This window comes from Styela clava, chromosome 3, assembly GCF_964204865.1.
Source record: "Styela clava chromosome 3, kaStyClav1.hap1.2, whole genome shotgun sequence".
Taxonomy (NCBI): domain Eukaryota; kingdom Metazoa; phylum Chordata; class Ascidiacea; order Stolidobranchia; family Styelidae; genus Styela; species Styela clava.
Genome location: NC_135252.1, coordinates 8291123 through 8303441, shown reverse-complemented (window position 1 = coordinate 8303441; position 12319 = coordinate 8291123). Strand labels below are relative to the sequence as shown.

The window sequence follows — 12319 nt, the reverse complement described above, 5'->3', positions numbered from 1 at the left end:
CACGTAATCGTCTTCGTCACGTAGCGATATGATGCTTGAAACGAGAAGTATAATGTCTCGATGGTGATCTCAGAATCTTCCTCAAAACCCATGCAAGCAAATTCAGTGGAATTGGGGAAAATAACAGGCAAGAAATACTCTCTTCTATAATTTCGTAGTGCTTTGCTCTGGTTCGAGAGGAATCTTTTCGGGCCATTTTTGTACGAAAAAGAATTGGGGAATATATTCTTTCGATATCTTTCTTGTCCGTGAAAAGACTGATCGAGTTACTGAGATTTGATGAACATTTTCTTGGATAGGCAAGATCTTCACATCGATCAACATCAACAGATGTTTCTTTAATTTGGCTAAATGGTCTTAAAGTTCTTAATTTGGGAAATATCCCACTTTCTAGTCTTGACTGAATACCGCAACTGCCACCAAATTCAACGTTCATTATGTTAAAATCTTCGCAGCCTCCTGCTGGAAGGCCATTTGAATTATTCGCAAAAGTCGAAGAAGTAATTTCATTATCCAAACTTATTGCATAAATGCATTGCCTGTAAGTGATATTACTAGAAGTTTTTCGAATACCCGTGATTGCAGTAAAAGCTTGATGTTTCTTTATGAAGTTTAAAATATTATTCAACTTCTCCACAGAACAGCTCTCGGCAACTCCCTGATTCTGCTTTTCAGGTACCATCGGTAACCCAGTAAACGTTCCATTTATAAAATTCAGATTGAAAATCTTATGATTCAAAGTTGATTTGTTCCGGCAAATGCCGTTGTCATGTTCCGATTCGTGTTGAGACAGCGTGTGAGCGCTTGGAAGAGTGAATTTTATTCTTGTATTCGTCACATTCCATATTTCATTTGCCTCCTCATCGATGATAATGGATGCGTTGCGGTAGAGGCATTCAGGAACAGATAAATATCCAATAAACGATACCTGTATCGCCATCAAAATTATCTGAGTGGAAATCTCGCGGACAAAAAGCATCCCGCAATACACTATTTTATTTGAGAAGGAATTATTCGGTCGTTCTATGATATCTGGGAAAAAATAAGCAACAAAAATTCAAAGCAGCTCAACATTGCCAAAGTTACCAACAATCCACCAAGGCAGGTTTGAATCATAGGTTTGGCAACTTGTCTTCCCAATTTATAATTCTTTACTAACCAGTCCTTCATCTTTGAGTTGTAGTCTATCGCCTAAGCTTATGAAAATGCTTTACCCTATGTTTATTTTAACTAAACCCGTATTTGGGTCAGGCCTAATTGCATTTTTTTAGCCAATTCGAAATTTTGATTTTTGATGTTATTGTGACGTAAGAATGATGCCAATTAAGGACAACAAATCGAATATATCCTAGGACAGGGGTGGGCAACTTTTTTCGGCTCGCGTGCTGAAATCGGGTAAATTTAAACGCAAAATCCTTCCGCGTGCCGACCAAAATTAAAAACAATGCTTTGCTACTTTTAAAGCAAAAATACACAATAACAAACTTTTTAAACATGTACAAACAGGTGCACTATTCCGAAAAAATATCAGTCCGACACGTTGATTTGATTACTTCTCTTATTCTATATCAGTGAGACTTCTGTTGCTGCATTACCGATGATAGAGATTTGACATTGGATTTATATTTTGTAACTTTCAAAGAAATACACGAACTACTTGTTTTATCTTTCAGGCTACTGCTGTTAGGAGACTTAATAAAGTTCATAACTGAGAACAGAGATTCACAAGCATATGTAGAAAAAAAACATGGAGAGTAATGCAGTTGCAAAGTTTTTTACGAAGTATATTACGTAACAATGTAGTCAAATGAATGTGTGTTCTTCTCGACAAAATTCGTCGCGAGCTCACTCAGTTATTACGTCATATTATATTTCTTTGTAGCCATATGTCATGAAAAGAAAAAAGAGTTTAAATGAATGACGGATTGTTAACAAACGATAATGATTAAACGAACATCGAGTTTCATCAGATAATTCAGAGTCTCGAAACTTTTTATCTGAAAAAGAATGATCTCGTTTCTGAGGCCTCGCTCGTGTGCCGAATAAATGGGCTCGCGTGCCGGGGGTTGCCCCTGTCCTAGGACAAAATACAAAAATATTTTTATATTATCCACTGGAATGCCGGAAGCGCGAGAAAGATTTTAAATAGGCGCCAATCAAAAACAAGTAACACATTGCGTTAATAAGTTAGATAATTCTATTATTTCTATCGAAGAATTTTATGCCTCGAACTTTAAATAATTTTGTACTCAAATATAAAGGTTGAAGCGATGTTGCGAATGCTCCAAGTCTTATTATTTCATTTATTGTTTTTTGTAAAAGTTGTAATTTAATAAAAGACACACTTCGACATTCAATTTGTCGGGTGATAGTAGTTATGTTTCGCTAATAGCTGTTGACGTGCATCTCATAAAAATAAAATCACAACAGGTATAAAAGCTAGTCTCTATGATGCATCACATCTAATAGAAGGTCGCTTTGAAAAAGTATTATCAAATTGTCATGGGTGAATACTTTGAATTGGTGGTAATTTAGTATGTTATCGGCGAAATCGTTTGTAGAGCATTCATCAAGACCAGAGGTTAAAGAGTGCTAACGAAGCGATAAATAGTTTGGATTTCGTGAGATCTCGTGCAATGGACAAAAACGTTAAATTCATTTTAATTTGCTAGTATTTAGGCCTATTAATTGCTTCAAAAGTTAAGTGTGAACGCGCGGTTCATAAAATTCAATAGTACATACTTGCTACGATCAATTTGTTTCGAAAATGGGCACATGCTAATCTAATTAAATCTAAAACGATGTCGACGCCCACCTTTTTGCTTGAACTTCCATGAATGCCTAACTCTCCTAGTTCTTTTTAAAAACCAATTTTTATTAATAATATGGCAAGAATAGTCACAATATATATATGCAAGACGCAACTATTCAAATGTTCATTTTGGTCACGGACTTCGTGAAAGACATTCGCAAAAGAAACAAAATGTTTGGTTTAGTGACTCTGTCCATTGTTTTTATGATTTCGAAGGTAAGGTAATATTATTATATGATTTCAATTTTTCTAAACGCAATGTAAATGATTCAAAATATATTACCGTATATACTAATATACTTTGTATATATATAATTGTTTCAATATTGTAGTAATTTAATTTTCCATCGGTGCACAACGTTTATTCAACGTTTAAACCATATATCAGACTATGACTTTATTAATATATACATATAATATATTTTAGACAACAGCCAAGTATCAAGGGGTGAGTATTACTCATTATCATTCAGGCAGATACTTTCTGTAATAGCTAGAAGAAAAAAAACACACATAGAACAAACGTAAAAATCCGTCGTGTTGGCTTGGTACTGAAAAAATTCAGTAACTTATTGAGTTACAATATGTATAGTCTACTTACTACGGTGCAAAATTTTATATGATAAGAAACGTTTATATTGGTAAGGATGTTCATCAAATACTAATAACGCAACTTTTATATTTCAGGTGTCACTTCAAGACGACCTCCCCCAGGTACGTACAAATTGTTTTGATTCACCCAAACAATTAGATAGATGAATGATATATTTGTGATTGGAGATTGAATAGTGTGTAAGAGCATACATGCACGGAAGTTACTCGTTAAATTAATATCATTGAATGAGGGTAAAACTTACAAATTTTATTGCGCAAACATTCATTAACACAGCGTATGCCTACATCCGAGTAATAATACATAAGGTTGTTTGTGGGGCTCAAAATACAAAGCACATTGGTAAAAAGATAATTTGGTCAAATGTGCAACACTTTTTAATTTCGGAAGCAAATATGTTACCTCTATCACTTTATTTACAATATATTTACATTTCAGGTGCTGGAAGATCCTTATTTGGTACGTACCACAAATTTGTGAACGATATAGTAGAAGTGTAACTTCACAAAGTAAATTCAATATTTATATAAAAACACTGTCAAATTTTTTGGTATATATTATGTGATCATAGAATTAGATAAAAAAAATTGCAAAGATTTGCAAAGATAAACGCTACACGTATAATATCTAAACTGAATATGCTTTATGTTAGAATCGACGGTAGAAATCACTATATATATTTTTATTCGAGTAAATTATGCTTTGTTGGTGTTACACACCACGATAATGTTGGGTTGGTAGAACAAAAGAAGGTCTTGCTTTTCTATTAGTTTATTACCAAAAGTGATACTGAACAATGTGAAAAGCTAATTTGGCCAATTTTGTACAGAAACAAGTTCATATCATTGCATAATGATGAGCGCTTGACGAATTTTACGGAAGCAGGCCGACTATCGTCCCAAAGAGAACAAAGCACGACTTGCCCACTGTGTTAGGCAATTCAGGGTCACTGTGTGAGGCTTCTAGTGCCAGGCAAATTTGGAGATCTCTGTACTTCACACGGTCTTTCGCGTAACCCATGACATAGGCTTTCTTTGTAACGACCATATTAGGCGTGTGGAATAGAGAAATAATTATCTGCCTTGAGTAAATCAGCCATGCGATTAATATATGAAATAGTCAATAGACTTTTGCTACGCTTTTCGGTTGAGATTTATTTAAATCTAACTTATATATTAGTTTTAGAAAAAAGTATGGGTAGTACGCAGTACGAAAATTCAATATTAAAAAGGTCGCGTAAAAAGATTGAAATTAAAAAAAATAAATTTTTATATAAATATTTGCCCCCAAATCTGAAGCTTAAATGTGGCGTTTTACATTATCTTTCTGGACTATGATCTGTATAAACAGCCAATAATACATTTAAGTTCGAAGAAATACCATTACAAAGTAACAAACCATGCTCTCGAGTGAAGGACTATTGAAACGGCTTCGGTATCATATTTGTAAGAGTTAAAATTCTGCCAAACATGCATGAATGTGATTCATAGAATAAACATATCCAAACATTCACGTAATTTAGGGTTATAATTTTATTTCCAGTATAATGTGGTTTCACCAATGGAGTATAGTATTCAGAACAATCCAATGTGATGTTTTATTAAATAATTTTGGACATATTATGCTGCTGTATTGTAAAATGCGATTACTTGATGCTCATGCCCTTGATATGTCATCATTAGCAAATTAGGTATGGGAAAAAAATTACGAAAATCATAATAGATATATATTTAATCTTTCTAATAACTTATCGCCAAATAATATGCGGAAAATTGACGAAGATAGCGTTGACTCAGTTATTCAAATATATTATATATATATATATATATTTTATTTTTCAGGATCATTCACAATATCCTTTTCTACTTAGTATAATACTAATTTTCAGTGATTTGGTCATAGTAGGGAATAACGTTACGCGGGATTTCTGTTTGAATGATTTTAATGTCGGACGTAAAAATGAAGTCAGTAAAATATTGCTTTCAAAAGATTTTTTCCGTCTCGTAATTTATTTTTGCAAATTGGGCCGGAGCAATAATAATCAGGTGGTAATAATCAGGTGGCGTGGAATTTCTGTTCAAGCCACTTTTAATACCAAACGTAAAAAATGAAGGTATAGTAAAATGTCGTTTCGGAGATTTTTTTCTGGTCATGTCATAACTCTTCTGCAAAATAGGGCGGGGGCAAAAAAAAATCAGATGACATCATCGGGGGGTCGGTAGCCTCAACCTAACATAAAAATGAGGCAAACTAGAATAACATTGTATCGAATATTTATATTGACATGTTTTATATTCCAGGATCTGGATTATGTTCCTCCGGTATGTATAATACTGTATTACCAATGTGGAGAAGTTAGTTATATCGATATTTTCCGAATGTTATTTGATAAATAATTATGCGAAAACTGATATCTAGACCTGACAAGAGCAAACTACGATCCGCGGGCCAAATCCGGCCCGTTGGGTAATTCAATCTGACCCGCCTGATGCCGCCACAACCAAACTAAAACCAAATTTTGATGTTTTAGTTAAAAATAACTCAAGGAATTTGTTGAAATTGCGATTAAATTTAGTTTCGGCACGAGGCTTCTTGTTTATCATATTTTACTTTTGTAACACTGTAAATATTGTTCATAAAATGTAACTTTCACGTCACACTTACATGACCCGCCAGTATAGATGGGCAAATTTCCTGACCCCTGCTTCAAAAACCTTGCCCACCCCTCCTGACTGTTCTAGACGAATGAGACAACAGCAGCTACGCTGCACTGTGTTGGCGCTCGAGGGCTGGTAAACTTCATAATTAACTTTATTTATTTCGCGACTTCTCACAATATACAGAAGATTATATAAAGACAGATTTTCAAACTTTCGTAATCGTTTATATGGTAAAAATGATCAACAATTCGCAAATTATATTTAAATAATCTTGATTTTAGAAAAATTAACAGTGTTTGCTGTATATATTTATATTTCAGGTTCAAGATAATTATCTTGCGGTGAGCATAAAACTCTTTAATCATAAAATATAAGTGTTGTGTCATTAGTGAGCATTTTACCATTCATGAGTCTAAAAATGTCTCATGACTTAACATTATGAAACTATGATGTCACATTTTGTTTATTTACTTTTCCCCTTTTCATAATATTGTTTACCGCTCAATCGTGAATAGGCCGCAAGAAATATTTACAGACAATAATTCAATACACTTTCATACATACCAGAATATTCTTCATGAATTAAGTTAATACCCAAAGAAGCACAGTATATACATAATATAGTGATGTTTTGTATAGGAAGAAATCGCTATAGACAATCATTATGTGGGTATTGTGATGACATTTTCGCGCCACACATGTATATTAAGTAACTTTATTATTTTCAAGCGTAACTTGTTTTTGTGCAAATAATAACCTTATCAAAAAAAAAAACGCACGATACGTGGATGTTAACATATAATCACTGCGCATGTTGAATAATATATAATTTTTTTAGAGAAACTTTATTCTATCCGGGGCAGAATACTACTATGAGTCCAGAAACGTAGAGTACGACGTGATAAAAACTGCAATTGATGAATCAGATCGATGCTTGGAAGTACTGCAAAACGATGACATCTATGTTAGCAAGGGCGTTTTCGAAAGTCTCGTGTATTGGGATAATTTTGGAGAATTCATTGAGTGGCAGTATGTAAAAGCAATGGTTATAAATGGAACATGGGATATTGAAAGAGGTATGATCATAAAATTCATATGATACATTGAAAACTCAGCAGTAGATGTGATAGGCAAATCGATCGTCGTTTGCTTTCGTATCATTTTCTGATAAACACAAGGGTATGGTCGCAAATATATATATAATTCTGAAAATAATATATATATATATATATATATATATATATATAAGTTAACTGATCTGTTTTGCAGTTACAGAAAAAAATTGTCTTCCCACAACCTAATGGTGCCATTCATTGGCATATTGACGGGAAATGCTAACGATCCTAAATTATCATTTTATAGATCCATAGGCTCCTAAGTTAACAGATATGATTCTTATTTTCAGATGAAGTCCCATTGTGTATGTTTGTTCCCATCAGATACAGATATTTTTGCGAGGGTAAGTAAAATAATGGTATGCACTCCAGAATTTACTATTTAATTTTCACTCCCCAACGAATGGTAGATATTGTAAATTCGCACACTCTGACTAAACATCTTTCAACAGATAATTGGTTCAGCTGGGATTTTGATAAAATTCCATCTCAAAGACAGACAAAAGCAGTTCTTGACATCATTTACGACGTTTGCTTTGATTCTTACGACAGTCAAAATGCTTTAGATTCATTGGATGAACAGTTGAATGATAGTACGTATATAGCAATAAAAATAACACCTAACAGTATCGCGCAGGTATTATCTATATTCTATGTCACATTAAAAAAAAATTACCATTTTGTGGGTTGCTACATCATTTTCCATTGTATTAATCTTGTAATTTGACGGCTTTTTATTGCAAATTCAAGGCAATGGTGCCTTGATAATATTTTTTTTAAATAATCTGTCACGACACTGGTGTTGTGGTAGAGCTTTGTAATATAGAATAAGTTCTAATTTCCAAATCAGCAAAAGGGCGCAAATGTGTTGCACACAATGTCGATGTTCATCATATTTTTTGCCTTAATTACAACGCGATGTTACACATATCATTTCAGTGGGGAAAAACTTCGATTTTGGTGAAATTTACAATTTTTTCGAGCTTTTGATCATAGAAGCATACGACGAAAATATTGAATCCAAACGCGGTAAGTTAATTTTCATTTTTCACAAATTTATCAACAAAAAGTTCTATATTACAAATGAAAGATGTGATGAGTGGCTGAAATTTGACTTTTGTACAGTATAGTTAGTTGTCTTGCACCCTACTGCCAAATAGGACAACTCTAATTTAGGCATTATTTTTTAAACAGAAAACACAAATCAAGAGTATTTCCAGTGGATGTGCATTGATCCAGCCATATCGAAAGGCTTCGGCGAGAGAAAAGTCTCTGATAACATAAGAAGTTTTGCCGTCGATAAAGGTAATGAATATATGAGTTAGAAATTAGCAACGGTGAAGTTAGCATTGGGAGTTTTTTCAGAATCACATATATATAGCTCAAAAGTTTGAGAATGTTCCCACCAGTTATTCTGATCAAGTTGTTCTTCTTTCTTTCAGTATTCAAAAACAAAGCAGGCGAATTACAAAATAATTTAGTTAAATTATGATAATTTATATTTCACATTGATTAACAGGTGCAAAAGAATGTGCTAAGCCCGAGTTTATTCTTGACAACACGTTCTCACAGTCTGGTAGTGCGCCACAGCGGACAAGACCCCCGCAAAATGCACCAGTACGCAGGAGATCGAGCAGAACTGCACCTGGGACTTAAATAATATATACGCAGTTTATTTAATATTTGCATTCAACTGTCACTGACTTCCAAGTGAATGATCTTAATTGGGAATGAATTTTGAGTTGATTGTATGAAACATTAAATATAAGTAGTATAGTGAGTAGTAAAAATAAAAAATATTTGTAATGTGTTCCACAAAGTATTGCCTTGATTACTCATTTTTATTTGGGAAAATCTATTAGTGAAAGCCGATAGAGCTCTAGAAAGTTCTAGGCAGGAGGGAACTAACAGAAAGTCTATCATTAATGAATTTAATATAACGCAAATATAGAAAGGCGGCTACAACTAATAATAATTCAATATAATCAATGAATCGTTAGAAATGCTGAAAAATGTAGATATTATCAAAAATGACCAATATTTAGGTATCAATAAATAATGATAAAATGATAGGCAACATTTGATATGTATAAAAAGATTATCATAGCATTTTAGGGCATTTAAAGTATCTATATCGTGCATCTGTGTGATTACGGCACAGCATAATACATACTTGTGCAGTATTCCGCAAATTGTCGGTCGCCTTAAATCCTATTTGGTCGTTTGTATTTACAATAAAAACATGAAACTTATTGAATTTATTTTCTAGTAAATTTTATTGTTTATTATGTATTTAATATAAACGCTCCGATTTCAGGAACTGGCTGATAGCAAACAAGCGCAGATTAGTCATTAATGCAACTTTGAGGTGATTTTTGGTGAAAAAATGACTGTACAGTTATTTAATTTTACGATCATAAAAGCAATACATGCCGTTTAATATTTGGCATATTATTGTGTCAAGCAATTTAACAAAATTTATTTTTCTAAATATTAGGGTCGCTTGAAAAAAGAGGTTTTGGGCCGTTGATTGATCTAGATAGAAATTCTAGGCTCTAGAGCAGGGGTGAGCAAGGTTTTTAGACCAGGGGCCAAAAATTTTGCCCAGCTAGACTGGCGGGCCACGTAAGTGTGAAATGAAAAGTTACATTTCATGAACAATACTTACTGTGTTACAAAAGTGGAAAACAATAAGTCTCGTGCCAAAACTAAATTTAATTGCAAAATTTGGTTTTAGTTGGTTGTGGCAGCATCAGGCAGCTCAGATTGAGTTACCCAACTGGCCTGATTTAGTTCACGTGCCGTATTTTGCCCATATCAGCTCTAGAAGTTGTTTAGCCTGTTTTCACCATTTTTTTTCAAATGCAATATTGCGGAATTTGCAATGAGACATAAATTCATACGCCTTTTCCAACACCATTTTACTCTATTTTTGAACGATTTACTGAAAACCAACCGAGATAGATGAGAATGCGCAAGAAAAGATATTGTTAGATACCAGTGGCTGCTTTTATCTAGCTTTTAGGCCGTGAGACGAGGCCCTAAAAAGCCTGCCCTAGAAAGTGAGTTTTGTGACGAGTTTCAGTTTTGTATTAAAATGAACATACTGAACGCATTACAGCTTGTTCACACTAACGAAAGTTGCACATTTTTCTGTATAACATGCTTCAAAAATACTGATGCAAAAATTGGATTTGAGGGAATTCCCCGAAAATCAATAACCATAGGTTTACAACAACACAGTATGAAAAGTTGCATTCATTTTATAGAATCCATCAAACGCATCAATTTTATGCGATGAAGTCACAAATTAACATCGTGAGCACAAAAACACAGGACTCGGCTAAAATCCTGATGCAAAATTGCATATAAGGGGATTCCCAAAAAATCAATATCCATTGGTTTACGACAACACAGCATAAGAACTATGCAATTCAAGAGTCTTGCTGCGCACCAACACAAATTTATTACTGAAACGTTTCGTCTGACTAAAATCAGACTTCCACAGACAATCAGTTTGCATGGGTACAGACAGGTACGATCAGACGGTACCGGTATCGCAAGAGTATCTGGACAACTGAGCAGCATTCCCCAATTCAATTACCTTCTACACGTAAAAACAAATTTCCCGAATTTCCGTACTCAATTCTATATTCTCTTATCATTATTGGACACGTTAGTGGACATAACGATCGTTTTGGTATTTTTGTTGTTCTTGTTGGACACGTAGTGGACATAACGATCGTTTCAATATTATGTTGTTGTTCTTGTTCTTGTTCTTGTTCTTTGACACGTTTTTAAAAAGTCGCTTTTCTCTTCGAATACTGGACCAATTGCTTTGAAATTTTCAGTGGTTAAAGATTAATTTTTTCGCTAGAAGGCTATTACTTTTGTTTATTCTTAAATTTTATATGAATCCTATGAGATATGATATTTCATACAAAATTTCGCGGTATTTATTTTTACTCATGGGAACACTGTTTTACACTTATTTCAAGCGGTTTCGCGATCGATTGTCTTGCTCAGTACTACAGCTACTGTAGGTCGGTACTGGTAAGTTGCCATACCGGTACCGTAACGCAGTGAAATTGACTTATTCCTTCCGCGGTGTTACTAATGCTGCAATGCAAGTTTTATAGCCTATCGTATGCGGAACGGAATATCAGACCTACAGGTTCGGTACCGGTACTGGTAGCTCAGTACGTAAGTACGATACTGGTGCCGGTACCGGTGTCTTACCACAATGAAATTACCGTAACTTATTCTTTCACGGTCCTACCAGTGCAGTAATGCAAGCGTTGTAGCACTTGTAGCCTACTATATTTGTTTATTTTGATGAGAGTCTACTGGAAACAACATAAAATTTGAAAGGGAAGAATTGTTCTGTGATCAATTATCTGTCCTAAAGTGTAAACAACATAAAATTTGCAAGGGAACAACTGTTCTGTGATCAATTACCGTATATGGCCTACAGTGTACAGGTAAGATGCTGGCTGACTGCTAACCGGTACTGGTAGCTCAGTACGTAAGTACGATACTGGTACTGGTGCCGGTACCGGTGTCTTACCACAATGAAATTACCGTAACTTATTCTTTCACGGTCCTACCAGTGCAGTAATGCAAGCGTTGTAGCACTTGTAGCCTACTATATTTGTTTATTTTGATGAGAGTCTACTGGAAACAACATAAAATTTGAAAGGGAAGAATTGTTCTGTGATCAATTATCTGTCCTAAAGTGTAAACAACATAAAATTTGCAAGGGAACAACTGTTCTGTGATCAATTACCGTATATGGCCTACAGTGTACAGGTAAGATGCTGCCTGACTGCTAACTCAGTACCGCTTGACACGTTTTTAAAAAGTCGCTTTTCTCTTCGAATACTGGACCAATTGCTTTGAAATTTTTAGTGGTTAAAGATAAAAATTTTCTCTAGAAGGCTATTACTTTTTTTTTCGCTATGACGTCATCAAAATTATGTGACTCTACGTGTCCATATATTTGAGCATAGCTCTCTTGTTCTTATTTGTCTTCTTCTTGGTATCGTTATGAAAAAATCGCTTTTCTCGTTGATTACTGGACCAATTGCTTTGAAATTTTCAGTGAGTAAAGATTATATTT

The 12319-nt window shown here is 34.1% G+C and overlaps 1 protein-coding gene across 1 annotated transcript; it reads left to right on the top strand.

Annotated features, from left to right (window-relative positions):
• The first annotated feature begins 2903 nt into the window (after positions 1–2903).
• On the top strand, positions 2904–9010 carry LOC120342686 (uncharacterized). The gene is made up of 12 exons (XM_039411624.2): positions 2904–3028; positions 3240–3260; positions 3500–3526; positions 3864–3884; positions 5726–5746; positions 6406–6426; positions 6924–7161; positions 7491–7544; positions 7653–7793; positions 8140–8229; positions 8395–8505; positions 8720–9010. Exons 1-12 carry the CDS (start codon positions 2912–2914, stop codon positions 8854–8856), a joined length of 999 nt encoding a protein of 332 aa, XP_039267558.2. The 5' UTR covers positions 2904–2911; the 3' UTR covers positions 8857–9010.
• The last annotated feature ends 3309 nt before the right edge of the window (positions 9011–12319 follow it).

Excerpts from the sequence above, each read along its gene's own strand:
- LOC120342686 (XM_039411624.2), top strand. The coding sequence starts at position 2,912 with ATGCAAGACGCAACTATTCAAATGTTCATTTTGGTCACGGACTTCGTG. Across the intron at positions 3,527-3,863 it reads TTCAAGACGACCTCCCCCAG|GTGCTGGAAGATCCTTATTT; the intron begins GTACGTACAAAT and ends TTTACATTTCAG. Across the intron at positions 7,794-8,139 it reads GGATGAACAGTTGAATGATA|TGGGGAAAAACTTCGATTTT; the intron begins GTACGTATATAG and ends ATATCATTTCAG.